Below are 16,625 nucleotides of genomic sequence, written 5' to 3'. Positions count from 1 at the left end.
CACAGTCTTCTTCAGAAGGTGGTGATCATCTTGTTGTGCCGATGGGGAGAGATGGTTTTTGGGTCGAGCACACCTTGGTACCTGGTTTGCCAAGGTGGGCCATCAAGAGGACGGCTTGGCGACCAGGCTTGCAGGGTGTTTGGGTTGATCCGCTTGCGGCGGATTTTCCAGTTTGTTCCCCGGGGGAGCGCCCCCCCTGGTGCTCACTTATCCAAGAAGGTGCGTAAGAACATCTTGTGGGGTTGTTATGTAGATGTCCTTACCCTTTTGCAACCAAAAGGAAAAGACGCCGTGGAGGTTACGTCTACAAGCAAGAACAAACATGAGCTTAAGGTGGTGGCGGTGGAGCCCACTTTCGCCAACTGGTTAGAGGGCTTCACTGTTTTTAAGGCTGTTGTGTCAATGGCCTTCCCAGAACGTGCTTGGCATTTGGACAGCCATCTGTTGAACGTGCTGCGTGCCAAGGCCTTTGCAGGGGATGCAGCCACCATTGCCTACAATGCAGCCTTCCATCAACATGCATCGCAAAACTCTCGGGAGCAATGGGACTTGCTCCACAATGAGATTTGGCTTTTGGAAGTGGGCACCTCTGCTAGGCTTAAGGGCCCACAGAAAGGAACATTTAAAAAAGACTCAAAGTTTCTTACTTGCTGGGACTATAATGCTGGACGATGTACTCGTTTGCAATGTAAATTCGATCATTGTTGTGCAAATTGTAGAGGGTCTCATCCTAGGTCATCGTGTTCTCACCCAGTTCAAGCTTCTCAGCCCTTTCGAGGGGGGCGCCCTGCCGCAGCAACCACCGGCAAAAGTGACAGTGCTGGGGGCTTAGTTGCCGGCCACGCAGGGAGCCAAAAATGAGCAGGTTGCTTTTCCCCAGGTTTCCAATTTGGCTTTTACGCCTATTAAACCTAGTGCCCTCATTCCTTTGTTGGCAGCATACCCTAACAAGCAAGTTGCTTCTTATTTGGTCGAGGGTTTTTCGTTTGGCTTTAGGATCCCGGTTGCTGCCCCTTTGTCACACCAGTTCCCCAAGAATTTGTTGTCTGCCAGGTCCATGCCTGAGGTGCTCAGAGCTAAGATTAACAAGGAGATACAGGCTGGACGTGTGGCAGGTCCTTTTACAGAACCCCCTTTTAAAAATCTTCACATTTCACCGCTTGGAGTGGTGCCTAAAAAAAGCACCAGGTGAATTTAGAATAATCCATCATCTTTCTCACCCTCCTGGGTCTTCAGTTAATGATGCCATCCCGGAAGAGCTATGCTCGGTTAAATATGCATCTTTCGACCATGCCGTCCGGTTGGTTAGGGCCTGCGCTAAAGTTGCACTTATGGCTAAGTGCGATATCCAATCTGCCTTTAGACTTCTCCCGGTTCATCCTGATGATTTTCACTTTCTGGGTTTTCAGTTTGAAGGAAAATATTATTTTGACAAGGCGATGCCTATGGGTTGCTCCATTAGTTGTGCAGCCTTTGAGACATTCAGTACTTTTTTGGAGTGGGAGTTAAAACGCAGGGGCTTCATCACCTTTAGTAACACACTATTTAGATGATTTCATGTTTGTTGGCCCTGCAAACTCCTCCAAGTGTTTGGATTTGTTAAATTCTTTTTCTGCATTGGCTGCTGAAATTGGGGTACCACTAGCTGCTGATAAGACTGAAGGCCCCATGACATCTATGTCCTTTTTGGGTATCCAGCTAGACTCTGTTAAAGGTTTTTCCTCTTTGCCCCAGGCCAAGATTGTGACCCTGTGTGAACTGATAGAACATGCCTTGGCCGCTTCCAAGCTTACCTTAAAGCAGGTTCAGTCATTATTAGATCACCTCAACTTTGCTTGCAAGGTTGTGGCTCCTGGCAGGGCCTTTTGTGCCAGGTAAGCTAGGTCTTTGTCAGGCCCCAAGCAATTACATCATCATATCCGAATTACCAATGACATTAAGGATGACCTACGTATACGGTTACAGTTTTTGAAAGGCTTTAATGGTGTTGCCATTTGGCAAAGGACTTGGTGCCTTAATGATTCCTTACAGGTTCACTCAGATGCGGCCGGTAGCATCGGCTTTGGTATATATTTCCGGGGCCATTGGTGTGCTGAACGGTGGCCTGATTCCTGGCAAGGGTCAGATATGCTTAGGGACATGACTTTTTTAGAGCTATTCCCCATTGTTGTGGCTGTTCATATTTGGTGCACCGAATTTTCTAACAAAAAGGTTTGTTTCTGGTGCGATAATCAAGCAGTTGTGTCAATACTTAATAAGCAAACCTCTAAATCTGTAAGGGTAATGGGTTTGTTAAGGAAATTTGTTTTGTGTTGTTTGATCAACAATATTTCCTTTGTGGCACGTCATGTCCCAGGTTTGAATAACAGTATTGCTGATTCAATTTCTCGCTTTCAGGTTCAGCGGTTTCAACAGTTAGCCCCAGAGGCAGACCTTCAGCCTACCCAATGTCCTGTTTCCATGTGGGAGGTTGGCTGTCGGAAATAATGGACGGAGTTCTGGGCTCCATTGCTCCATCTACTTACAAACATGCTTTAAAAAAAAAAAGCTTTTTGAATTTTTCAATGACTCAGGGATTAAGCATGTTTGGCCTTTGACCTCTGAAGTGGTGCTGCGTTTCTTGGTGTGGCTATGCCACAAAAACATTGCCCCCAAGACTATGTCCGTTCATTTGGCAGGCATTTCCTTTTTCTCAAAAGCTGGGGGATTTGTGGATCCTTGTGCCTCCTTTTTGTTGAAGGTTGGAAGCGTGCCTATGCTTCCAAAAAGGACACTAGACGCCCTATTTGTTTTCAACTGCTATGTAAGATTTGTGCAATTTTACCTGTTGTATGTTCTTCAAGTTATGAAGTTAAATTGTTTTGGGCTGCATTTTCAGTGGCCTTTTTTGGTGCATTTCGGTTGGGGGAAGTTGTTGCTGGGTCCAAGAGCGATTTGTCTGGTAGGGCACTGTGTGCTTCTGACATTTCATTTTTGAACCATGGTGTTTCCTTAACCTTGCATCGCTCCAAGTGCGACCAGTTGGGGGTTGGTCAGACAGTGGTGCTGCGTCGCTTTCAGGGCTCAACTGTCTGTCCTGTTAAGGCTCTTCGAGCTTTTGGGGATGTTAGGCCTATGGCGGCCAATTTTCTTTTTGCACACGTTGATGGTTCCCCCCTTACTAGATATCAATTTGTTTCTGTGCTTAGAATGACCATTGCACGCTTGGGTCTCCCTGCAAAGGAGTTTGGAGTTCATTCTTTCCGCATTGGTACGGCCACCGCTGCTTCCAGGGCAGGTTTGCCTGCGCAGGACATTAAAAACGTTGGGCGTTGGAGATCTAAGGTCTTTGCTGGTTATGTTCGCCCACATTTGGATCAATGTGGTGGACATTAAATCGCTGTTGGCAGGGTTGGCGGTAGCATAGGCCAGGATCTGCACGTTGTGGTACCAGGGCTATGGAGCTCTGGTTTGGGAGTCAATAGGTACCCAGGGACAAATAGGGCAGGCGTTTGGCCATTGCGGGGGCCAGAATGCAGGAGCACCTCCCGGTGACTAGGGGCTTTGTGAATTGGTGAACGCAAGACAAGGTTTGCGGTCAAGTTGTGTTCCTTAGCCCCTAGGTCATCCCAAGCACCGGGTGGGTGCCCGGTTTGGATAATCAGACTACATCGGGTGGTTTGATTGCACAGATCCTGACCTTATGCTTTGTGCCAACCCTACCAATTGTTTGCAAATAAAGTTGTGGCCTTACTTCCAACATGTTGTACTGTGGTTATTTGACAGCAACATCTGAGGCAATCAACGGTCGCCCGCCTCGCTGGGCAGACCATTTTGCCGCTAGACGCGGCTGGACTACAAGCCCCAGAGTGCTCTGGGGCTTGCCCGGCTCCCTATTGGTGTGCAGGGGCGGAAGGGGCGGCCCTTCTGCTCCGCGACACTCTGGGAGCCGGTCTCGTTGGTGCGGGGCTTCCGGTCCTCCAAGGCTGCCCATTGGTGGGCTGGGCCTTGGAGGCGGGGCCCCGCACAGCACGCAGGGAGGGAGGGGCCTAGGCCTATATAAGGCCATGTTACTGGCCCCTTCCCTCAGTCGGTTGCTTGGCTTCGAGCAGAGCGGAGCCACGCTGTGGAAGGGAGCAAGTCTTGGTGCTTCTCCCGCCTGCCCACCGCTGTTGTTAGGTGGTTTTTAGTCACAACTTGGCGGCAGCATAGGCCAGGATCTGCACGTTGTGGTACCAGGGCTATGGAGCTCTGGTTTGGGAGTCAATAGGTATCCGGGGGCGAATAGGGCAGGCGTTTGGCCATTGCGGGGGCCAGAATGCAGGAGCGCCTCCCGGTGACTAGGGGCTTTGTGAATTGGTGAACGCAAGACAAGGTTTGCGGTCAAGTTGTGTTCCTTAGCCCCTAGGTCATCCCAAGCACCGGGTGGGTGCCCGGTTTGGATAATCAGACTACATCGGGTGGTTTGATTGCACAGATCCTGACCTTATGCTTTGTGACAACCCTACCAATTGTTTGCAAATAAAGTTGTGGCCTTACTTCCAACATGTTGTACTGTGGTTATTTGACAGCAACAGCTGAGGCAAATGGGAATGAGCTATGGGGGTGGGGATCAGAAAGATTTATATCATTTATTACCTTTAAAAACTAACTTTCCAACCTTTGATTTTCAGTTTAAGAGGTAATTTTAGTAAAAATTCAGTATCTAGCTTTCTCTTTTAAGTTTTAATTCTATAAAAAAAAAAGGAAAGAGATGAATGAAGGGCAAATCTGATAACACTGGATGTGGAATGTGCAAGAAAGAATTGACTAAAAATCATCCAAAAGTTATGAAAATGTTGAAATAAGGCTATAGACTGTTAATTAGATACAGTAACTGGACTTTTCCTCCCTTCAGGTGTTTAAAGATGAACAAATTCCAAATATACTGAAGCCACATATATTCTGTAAATTATATCCAATCAGTTGTGTGATTAAGATTGTATCTATTTGATAGTGAGAGATCCCAGGAATACTTTTTAATTCATAAGTCTTCCTCTAACTGGTTACTTATACAAGTCATTATGCATATTTGTATGCACCTCAAAATCACACATCACAGAATAGACAGAACCTGCATGCCATCTTCATTTCTTTATAGTGTTGTGTTCTGAGATTTTAAATTAGCTCCCAGAAACTAGAAAAATCTGTATATGTTTTTTCTAAAAAAATATTGTTATATTATTAAGAGAACAAGATGAGAAACTTGGTAACAGGTCTATATTATTCAGGCTTATAAGCAGATATGCTCCAAAAAGATTTGTTTGTTTATTTGCATCACTTACTGTCTACATATATTAGCCAAAATGCTCCCAGAGAAGCTTAAAAATGGGTCATTTGACAGTACATGCTGTCAGCCTTACATTTTAAATAAAGCACACAAGGAGAAAGAGGAAAGAAGCAGGAATTAAGTTCAGCATCATCTAAGTACTGGCATGGTGGAGGTTCTCTAGCTGCTTTCCATTTGCCTCAGAGACCAAAACTGTGGCACTGGAAAGGTGGAAGGAGGGTCTCTCACTAGTTTCTTGTCAAAAGGATAGTGGAATATGGTTGCTGTTCTTGTCCCTCTCTCCCAGAAACTATCAGGAAATGCAGTATTAATACAAGTCGGACGACAATGAGCATTGTAGTCATGAAAAATTATAAACTCATCGGCTATACTTCATTAGGCAGGTAATGATTTTCGCATATTTCTAGCCTTAAACTGCCAAACTGACCATAATTTGTGCATCAGTAGGTGTAAAATTGTTTTAATTGCATCAGTAGATCTGTTTCATTTCAATAATACTAATAACATTCTGTTTATGTTCTGAGAAAATGAAGTAATTTTTATTGTTTCTTTGTCCCATCTCTGAATGCACTACTGGAGAAAGATTCTCTTTAAATATGTTTTGTTGGAGTGATTATTAAAGATTCCTTCATCCAAATTCCTAATCACAATTCTTTTTCCTGCAAACCTCTTGCTTAAGAATTCAGTCAAAATTTGAAACATACATATGAACAGAAGAGTGGAGTGAGTATAAATAATGTCAGGAATCATCTTCTTTCATTAATCACTATAGTGTGAAGAGTGGGCAAAAATTAATGAGTCTTCAAAATACTTGGGAAAATAAAAAAATAAAAAGAAGTGGAAGGGTAAAGAGTTGTAACAGAACTGAATACATATATTTGCCCTGAGTTGCCTTTTTCATTCAAATTTCAGGTGGCTTCATGAGCACCTGGATGCACATGCAATGATCTGTAATCTACAGAATGACAACTTTCATTTTTTTTAAAAAAAAAGTACATCCTCAACCTTGTAGAAGCTGATATGAGGCAAAATATGGAGTTACTAGCCTTTCCATTTGTTTTAAAATTAATTAGCCTGCTCTGACCTTTCAGTGGAGATTTTTGCTTATTTCATTATCACATGTAAAAATGAATAATTATAAACATCTAAACTCAGCAAGATTACTAGCAAGATGTTTGCAAACTGTGGTCCCGTATGACTGAGCATGGCAATGCTACCGGCTTGGAGGTACATATTATTCCTAAAAGTTAAGTAGTTATGAGCAAGCACAGAGTGGCAAAGATTGGTGGCTAGGCATGCCATAGGATAGTATTCTTGATGGCTTGCAGTCCCTCCTGGTGGGAGGTGTTGGTGTACAGGGATTCCACATCCATAGTGGCTAGGATGGTGTTTTCTTAGGGACTGTGAATAGACTGTATTTTCCTCAGAAAATCAATCATATCCGTCATGTAGCTTGGAGTGTTGGTGACATATGGCCTGAGAGCTGAGTCCATATATCCACATATTGCAGCAGTCAAGGTTCTAATGTTTGAGATAATAGGTCTTCATTTGTGCATTTTGGGTTATCAATAGAAGGCCCCTGGTTTGGGCTCCTGGGGTGTGTCCATTTGAATCCAGTTCTATACAACATTGGGGAATTATCTAAGATACTGTTGTAGTTCCTCCTTCTGTGAGATTTTTTGGAGAGGATTCTGTCAAATGTGGCATTGGACAATAGTCTCTCAGCCTCCTGACTTGTTATGACTTGTTCATTACAGCCATAGCTCCCCCTTTGTCAGCCTGTTATATTATAATATTAGGATTTTTTCTGAGACTGTGAATGGCATTGCATTCCATATGACTAAGTCCTCAAGCAGACGGGCGGCTTGGAGCAGCTTCCAGCCACCCCAACCCAAGTGCACCTCAAGCAGCATGGGACTGTAGCAACCAGACACCATGATCCCAAGACTGGCCACCACTACTGCCTTTGGGCCAATCCAGGAACATGGCGTTCAGATGACGCACACTACTGGATTGGGCCAAAGCTATGCTGCGGCCACTTAAAGCAGCCCAAACCCAGCCACAAAAGGAACACAAAAAGCACTTCTTTCCAGCAATCTGTTGCAGAATGTGGTGGTGGACAGTCTCAGGACCATATTTAGTAAAGCCAAAAGGTGGGGATTGGGCACTCCATCACCTCAGGTTAAGGGATGTAAGAACAGGTTGCTAATCTGTGACTGTGGTGCTTTGACACTGTTTACCTGTAACTGGGTGGTTTGCATAACAGAGAGACTGGTTACTGATTCTTTAAGCATAATTACACAATTTGATCCTCCACCCAGTCCTCCAGTGCTGTATCTTCAAAAGATGTATGTTAGAAATTGGGGGACCCTTTGTAAGTTATTGACTTCTCTCTGGGAGTTGCAGGGGTGGTAGGGAATCAGAACTGATTTAATTGCATTGAGTTCAAAAGGTCTTCCTTGTAAATCTTCTTTCAAGCTTTACTTTTTATCTGTGATAGAATTGTAATAACATATTTAGCTTTGAAATTAATGGACAGAATATTTAAAAATATGTAGAAAGAAACTGCTTTCTGGTTGACAATCTAAGAATGGAAAAATGTTTACAGTTTAGAATAAACATATGCTTGATATCCCTGAAAACTGAAAAAGTTAGTGAAGACAGAATATTGATATCACATATCACTCTGAAAGGATTAATGCTGACAAATTTGAAGCAGAGTGAATGTAATTCTCTCGTAAATAACACCAGATGCTATATCATATATGCATCACAAACTTTTCTACTTTAAAAAAAAATCATAATCTTATCGATATAGTGTGCCTTCAGGATGATATTAAATCCAAATTAAAAATTCCATCATAAACTATTTTTTACAGGAAAAATATTGAAAAAGTGGAAGAAAGAGAAAGAAAACCATGACAGTTTAGTATCTTTATAGCAATAGGCACTAGAGTGGCATTTGGTATGTCAGAGGACACAGTCTGCCAATTAAAAAGACCTGAAAGTCTCAGATTTTGTTCCTGATCTTTCTCATTTCATTTTGGAGACCCATATAAATTTAGTTTATCACTAAATATTTTCTGTCATCTCTTGGTACAAACAGAGATGTTTAATACCAACTGCCTGAGTTGGTTTATTTTAACACAATATAAAATTGGAAAGAACAAGAATAAAATATGAGACTTTTCAATGAGTTTGGATGTGTCTGAATGAAATTTTATCATGCTTCTTTTTCTGTCTGTTTTATATATCAGGTATTTTATATTTTTATTATTTGTACCTAGAAAAATAATATGTTATTCTGAGCTATTTAATCATCTTGAAGAAGAGATCACTTACCCATCACCAGGTTTCTTCCTAGGCTCCAATTCTGTACCAGTTTTCTTGGGATAAGCAGTGCTGAATTCAGTGGGGCTTATTTTTGAGTGAATATGCACACAATTATGCTCTTGGTCTCCCTTGTTATATGCAAGGTTTTTCACAAAGTAGATGAAAACTTTTAAAATATTAAATATTCATAAATCAATCTGAAGAAAAAGAGGAACTAAATCCCAAACAGGTGCTTCTATTTAGTTACATATTTCATTGTTTTCCCTTTTCACCCCAGTTAGCTAACCTAGAAAAATTTGTAGAAAAACAAAAATGAAAACATAAAGTTCTGCCAAAATGCATTCTCAAAGATTAATTCTGCCCACCCACCTAAACCCCTCACATTAATATCATCTTAAATCTACCCAGACACGTTTCTACCATCTCTCGTGCTTTTAAGCAATTATACCATTCTGTTTTGATGGTTTTTTAAAAAAATTCCTTACCTTATTATTATTATTATTATGTTTATTATTATTATTATGTTTATTCATACCCCACCTTCCTCCAAGTATAGGGACTCAAGGTGGCTTACTTAAGGAAATCCTATGAAATTTCTTAGGATCACCATAAGTCCACAGGCAACTTGGAGGCTCATACACAAAGAAATATAAATACTTCTCTAACTCTACATTTTTGTAGAAATACACTGCACCCACATCATATGCAGGCGCACCTTATGCAGCTTTCAGCATATGCTGAAAGCCACACTGGGAAAAGGGGCGGCACACCCCATAAGAGGTAATGACACATGCACCCATGGTGTGTGCATGCCACTGCACTGCCACACCGCCGCATGCATGAGCCCCATTCATTTAAATGGGGCTCGAGCATAGGCAGAATTCCCTTTACGTGGGGGGGTCCCGAATGGATCCCCCACGTAAAGGAAGGGTGGACTGTACTGTCAGGAACAACCCACGCCATTATATGCACTGTCCTTCCACATGAGAAATAATACCTATAATTTTCTGGGGATAACTTGATGTCCTTTGTGTGTTTATGTGCCTTCAAGTCATCTGTCAATTTATGTGAACCCCATGAATTTTGTAGTACATAGTACTAGACAGGGTTGACCATGTTTAGCATCCAAGATCAGATGGGATCTGATGCCTTTAGGATATTTAATGTCTTTTACCCTGGCAATTAAAATGGCATATGTCTGACCAAGCAGAAGAAATCACTGTTGTACCAGGACAGTGGACACCCAGAAGCACCAACAGGGCAAGATGCTGGTGTCAGGGCAGAATATAGTCACAGGAGCATCATTAATCAAGCCAGTGAAACTATATGCCAGAATGGCATTCACATAATGTTCATAATATCCATACAAATGTGTTTTTTACTTTTTCAGCATAGCCAATGAATCAATGAATGTATTTTAGTTTATAATACCGTAATTAAACAAGTTGCATTTGTAGCTGTTGTTGCCACAAGAAATGTCTTCCTATCAACTGGCTATTCTACAGGAAGATGTCATATAACAGTTCATAGGGGAGGGTACTTTTGGGGGCAGCAAGTATTAGAAAAAAATACATTAGGGCAAAATAGAGGAAAGATTAGTGTGAAATTATTGATGGTATTATTTAAGCTGTTACAATACTTTAACTGATCATGTCTACTGTGAGACAAGTTACAATTGTTTCAGTTCAGTTTTCATATCTTATTATTTTATCCTTTAGCTCTATCCTGTTAAACATGTGTCTCGATTTTAGTCATAAATCTGTTTTGTTGAAATAGTAGAGATACTTGTGTTTTGTTTTAAACTCTGAGGAGAATTGTTTTTAGTGTATTCAAAAAGGACATGTAGCAGGGTAAATATGTGATAAAAATAGGTTTCAAGTTAGCAAGTTTACTTGCTGATCTTTCCCTTTTCTGATGGCCAGATCAATGGCAACTATGTTGCAACACAGTTATCTAGTGTTTGGCTTTTAAATTAATTTGCTCCAGTGTCAGTACTTCCTGACTAAACCGATGAGACATCTCAGGAGAATGTAAAATAAATTAAATAGCATCTTTGAAATTGGCAAGCTTCCTTTGATAAAGCAAATCTGACCATTTTGGTTGCTAGAGCCACTCCAATCTTCAGACATACAACATTGCATGTCCACAACTTTAAAATGAGCAATAGAAATTTTCTCATTTATCATGGTTTGCCTTCTGATTTGAGACCTAAGGTTACATGTAGATTATGGAATGGGATATAGCATGATGATGGTCTTGCAAATTACAGGTTTTTCAAATCCTCTGGGCAGGAAGCCTGGTCATATACGAGACAAATATCACACACATTGTGCTAACAACATATATTCATAAACACTTGGAGAAATAATTATTTTATTTAACAAATTATTGCTTTACTATTTTTATTTGTTATATAATCACAGGCTTGCTTAAAGAATTTTGGGCTGTTTAATGCCCCCCCCTCATTTTTCTCCGCAATAACCTTGTATGATATATTAAGCTCAAAATAATTCACTGGGCAAAGATCACTCTCTAAGTTTCATGGCTGAGTGAAGATTTCAGCCTAAATCTCTCTGGGTTTAGTCTGATATTCAGATCACTACATCACACTCACTAGAATGCAACAGCTTGGTGCTCAAATCATTTCTCATTCAACTGGACCACAGGGGTGAGGAATGTGTTATAAAATTCCCTACTTATTTTAATAAAAGTAGGAAAATTCCCTTCTGAAGAAATCCATGTATACAGTTGGCACTTTTGTGCTGTGCCCTTTACTTTTTCAGTGTTCTGTGTAAGATCTCCAACAATGAACTCCTCAAGCTCTAAAATAAGGTTCACCGAATAGGGAAAGAACTCATTTCTCCCTCCACTGAATACCGTATGTTTAATGTAACATTTGAGATTTTATGAGGCTAGGATAGCCTTAGATAGGGCTCCTAAACTGGCAGCAAAATTTCTTCTCTTCCACATTCCTGTAATTGTGTTCACTTTCATAGATTTGTGTGTGTGCACACATGTGTGTGTATTTTAGAAACATTCTTTTTCAGAAACTGCTTGCCCTCTTGTAGTGAGGGTATCCTGGAGAGGAATATATTTGATAAACAAATAAATCCCATCATGAAAAGTAATTTTGGAAATATTTTATATACTTAATTTATTTATTGCACTTATGTCCTGCCTTCCTCCCAAAATGAATCCATTTTGTTCAGGGTAATTAATAATATACAAAGAATCCCTTCTTTTTCAAAAGAAGCAGTTCCCAAGAGGTTTTAAAAAGTTATATATAATTTATCCTATGCCTTTATGACCCATTGTTCTGCTGCAGAGCTGAACAGGTTGTGAACATTATAGTTGTTACCATGAGTTCAACTAGCTAAGTACTGTTTTAGGCCCTACTGTGTTGCCTGAACATTTTAGGATATCAATTTGGGTCTGTTCCATCAATAGGTATGTGATTTCTTTCACTGGAGAAGCCAGTGAACCAGTGCCTTTCTGCCTGAAAAATATGTCCTCCAGTACTGAATACTGATTCTTCCACATACCTTTCCAATCTGATTTAGGATTGGAAATTGGATTTGAATAAACTCAAGGCATCACACATATGGCATTTATGTGATTCTAGCAGTTAAAGATTTTTTGTTTATTTTACTTATGGTTTAACTATCAAAGCTAAGGACATATGGAATTGCCTATGCTTTGCTACAGATGAGTCCTGTAAACTACTCTTACCTTTGAGCTGAACATCATAGCTACTGTGTGTACTCTACCTATTTCTGTCTGCTTGTCTCCAGTTCCAGGAATCATCATGTAAACTGCAACATCGTGCTTGTTTTCTTTGTATGCACTTTATAAGTAGTGTTAGGAAATGTCTTGAATCTCTTCAGATCCTTGATCCTCTTTCTTCTTTATGTGACTTACCTCCATCCTGTCATCTTACTTTAACTTTGGTTGTATAAAGTATAGCATAATTAATGATATAGTTGTACTGCGAGGCTTGATTATAAGCCTTTGGACAATCAGGCACTATGGTTAACAGGCTACATACTGAGTTAATACAGTATGGTTATATATAAGTCTTTTTATATATTTCATTCTCCTTCAGGGTGGTGCGTCACCAAGAGCTAGGTCCCTGACGACTGTTGGAATATTTTAAAAGAAAGATTTCCACATGCCATCAAGACAGATGCTCAGCCTCTCCCTAGGAAGAGAGTTCCAAAAGCTGGGAAGAGTCACATAAAAGGCTCTAAACAGTGTCTAACAAAATGTCCCTGTGAAGGTAGCAAAAGAACAGCTACCCACAAAGATCTCAAGCCTAACCTCTCATATTGGAGAATATTCTCCTTTAGATAGCCTGCAGCCATTCCTGTTCAGATTATCTAGACCATATTGTAAATCTACAGTGCTATATAAATAAAGTGTAATAATAATAATAAATAATAATAATAATGTTGACCATACTGTTGAGCATAGATTTCTGCCATTCCCTGAAAGTGTGGCTTCTGTGTTTGGAACAGATTCTGAACGTATCTCAAAATACCTTTGTTTGGTGCACAGCAGATACAATCATAATAAAACATTCTTCCATCCCCTTTTCTTACAAAAGAGTTAAGCAAAGAAAAGAACAGATAAAGAGGAAACAAATTCTCACCTTACAGTGAGTGTGTATTTATTATTTGGATTACAATTTGGAGAATATTCCAACATGCATGGCCAGGTTGGAGCATTCTGGAAGTTGCAGCCCCAAAATAATGTTTCCAATACCTATTCAAATTTTAGTCTTTGGCCCAGAATAGATAGGCCAAATGAAGAGGATTCTGGCCAATTTGGAGGGGTGGCATTCGAACAACAGACACCTCCAAAGCAGCCTGAAGCCATGCCAATGCCATGCAAAAAGGAGCTGGGATAATCCAGCTCCTGGCAGTGAGGCTTTGGGAGCAGGCCCTACAGTCGGTGTAGTCCTGATCCACTTCTGGACAGAGGAGACTCGGACCACCTCTTCCCACCCATCTGCTCCAGCCCTTCATTTTATAAATCCTACATAGCTGTGTTGTTCTGTTACGTATATACTATTGTACAAATAAATTACAAGGCAGTATCTCCAATGCATATCTGAATCTTGTCATATATATGAAGCTTCATCTATGCTGGAGTTTCCCTTTTCACACTACAGGCAGGGAAGCACCTGACAGAAAGAAATCTATATGTACGCATGAAAAAATCCCTTTTAATGCCAATTCTGATGACCACAAGGTTGGAAGATCAGCAGTTCAAGACCCAAGCTACATGTGAGGGGGTGAGCTCCCATCATTAGCCCCACTATCTACCAACCTAGCGGTTTGAAAGTATATAAAAGTGCAAGCAGATAAATAGGTACCACGTCAGTGAGAAGGTAACAGTGTTGCATTCAGTCATGGTGGTTACATGATCACAGAGTTGTCTTTGACAACGCTGGCTCCCTCATCTTAGTAATGGAGATGGGCACCACCCCGTACAGTCTGACAGGACCAGTCAGTCATGCCTAAGGGAAAACCTTTACCTTTTACCATAATATTATGTACCATTTTAGTTTGCCTGCCAACTTAAGGCAACCCCATGAATTTCATAGTGCTTTGTAAACAAATTCAATTTATAAACATTTAGTGATCATAGGTTTGAAAAAAGGTATTAAAGGGATATAAGAAGGGATTAGAAGAATTATCCACAATAAGGGTAATATATTTATTTGTAGTTTTTTGTTTTGTTTTTGAAAATTTTCTGGTTCAGCAAACTTTCAAGATTTTTCACACAATGAATTCTGTGTAATGAATCAAAATGGATGAACTTGTGGTGTTACATAATTTTTCAGTTAAAATTGTGAACTCATACATTCTGATTATTCTCCATTTCTTAGGATAATAATAAAGTCCTTCAGATCTCTTAAACAGAGAGTAGATTGTCTACCTATAGCTGATTATAGCTCATATAACTGCAGTGTATGCATTACTAGTCATGTTGCACAATGTATCCAAATTTATAATATTTATTATATATTATTTTTATTATATTTTATTATTTTATTATAATATAATAAAGAAGTAAAGCCCTCCTCCCGACCACCATCTTGCTTGTCTTCATTGCATGTTGTTTGATTTTTATTTGTTTTTGTGAGGTTGTTTTTATGATGAGTAAGTTTTAAATGATTCTGTGAACTGCTTTGATCACCTCGGAAAAGCGGTATAAAAATAAAGCATATTATTATTATTATTATTATTATTATTATTATTATTATGATAATCCATGTGGATTCCCACTTAAGGATACTAGGAGAAGCAGTTAGTACAGTTTAGATATTGGCTACTGTTTATGGTGTTTTGTACTACTATGTCATATGCATACACACAGTTCAAAACAGTGGATTATTGAGCTTGCTACTATTATGATGTGAAAAAAATAATACAAGATAGGTTCTTAAAATACACTAGAATGAAGCATTTGTTTGTTTTACCTTCTGGTCTTCAATATATGCAAGAGCAGACTTTTGAATTTGTTCTCAAACTACTCAAATTGAATATGCTGCTGCTGTGCAGTTTTGCATGTAAGGATTTACATTTTGGTTTTGCCTTTGTTTCTCACCAGTTGAAAAGATACAAAATCAGTGGGATGAAGTACAGGGGCACCTTCAGAACCGAAGACAGCAGCTACATGAAATGCTAAAAGATTCAACACAATGGTTGGAGGCCAGGCAAGAAGCTGAGCAAGTTCTGGAATGTGCCAAAGCAAAGCTTGAGTCATGGAAGGAGATTTCTTATACTGTGGAAGGACTGAAGAAACAGAATGCTGAACTTAAGGTACTATCTGAGAAAAAAAATACAGACATGCATATCTTTGACATTTATTCTCTCACATAAAATTCATCTTGACAAAATATAGCTTATTTTGTATAACTGTTTCAGTATTTGCTCATTTACTGTAGTTTTTTTATTAAATGAAGTTACAGTATTTATTTATTTTCTGTATTTATCCTTAGATGTCCATAACAATGAAATACAAAAAACAATATAAATCTGAAAAATTTCCATAAAACCTCCATTGTTTTGTAAAGGGCTTTCCTAGGTGTCTTGGATAACATACATGGTCCGTGCATAGCCACCAAATTGAGGCAGTGGTCAGGTTAGAACTAATTATTAGTTCTGGGCACAAAACCCCAGTTTCTTTTGAAACCTGGTTTGGAAATTTAGTTCTTGGTCCATTTCAGATTGGATCAATCCAGATACAGTAATTTCCAATCTGGACTCCAAAACTGAATTGAAATGCAGTAATCTGGATTACCAGTCTTCGTACATTGATTTGCATGGGGAAAATTTAGAGTGCATTAAATTGGGGTTTTTTTAATCCCACATCCACATAAAATCTGTATATTAACATAGCCTAATTTCAGACATGTGGCCCCAGGGGCTTCATCTGGAATTAGCTGTTTTTCCAAAATAAACAAAAGCATTTTTCAAATAATTTTTTTAAAAAAATAAACAAAAGCAGGTTTCTTTTGTTTTTAAAGATGTTGTTGGCTGCTTTACTCTTGGTAGCCAGTTTCATGCTGCTTTTCCTCTGGCATTGTTTTTCTAGAGAATTAGTCAGCTAAAGCATAATTTTGCCTAAACTATGTCTTTTACATGTGAAGTCGAAGGCTTTCATGGTCAGCATCCATAGTTTTTTGTGGGTTTTTCAGGCTATGTGGCCATGTTCTAAAAGAGTTTCTTCCTGACATTTCACCAGCATCTGTGGCTGGCATCTTTAGAGAAAACAGAGTATGTCTTCTACAGTTGCCTTCTTGAGAGAAAGCTGCTGCTGAAATCACAATTTTTTTTTTTTTTTTTTTGTTCCTGCCTTTTCAGTCTAACCTTACATCTGGTTGTTTGGACTGTTCTTCTGCCTCCAACCTGACCAAAATTGCTAATGCTGACTCTTAAAATGTTGGAAGAGACTATACATCCTGTAAGGAGTTTTG

General features: G+C 39.7%; 1 protein-coding gene across 9 annotated transcripts in view; it reads left to right on the top strand.

Moving 5' to 3' along the window:
• The window catches only part of LOC149319486 (dystrophin-like), a 1,434,671-nt gene that overhangs the window by 1,074,973 nt on the left and 343,073 nt on the right, over positions 1–16,625 (top strand). For all 9 annotated transcript variants that reach the window (XM_089511816.1, XM_089511819.1, XM_089511811.1 and 6 more), the window contains one exon: positions 15,257–15,468. In XM_089511816.1, coding sequence (XP_089367942.1) covers positions 15,257–15,468 — 212 coding nt within the window. The remainder of the gene's footprint in view (positions 1–15,256; positions 15,469–16,625) is intronic.

The sequence above is a fragment of the Sceloporus occidentalis genome, unplaced genomic scaffold (assembly GCF_023333645.1).
Source record: "Sceloporus occidentalis isolate IW3139 unplaced genomic scaffold, rSceOcc1.0.p SCAF_2, whole genome shotgun sequence".
NCBI lineage: Eukaryota > Metazoa > Chordata > Lepidosauria > Squamata > Phrynosomatidae > Sceloporus > Sceloporus occidentalis.
This window is presented reverse-complemented; position numbering and strand designations above follow the sequence as displayed.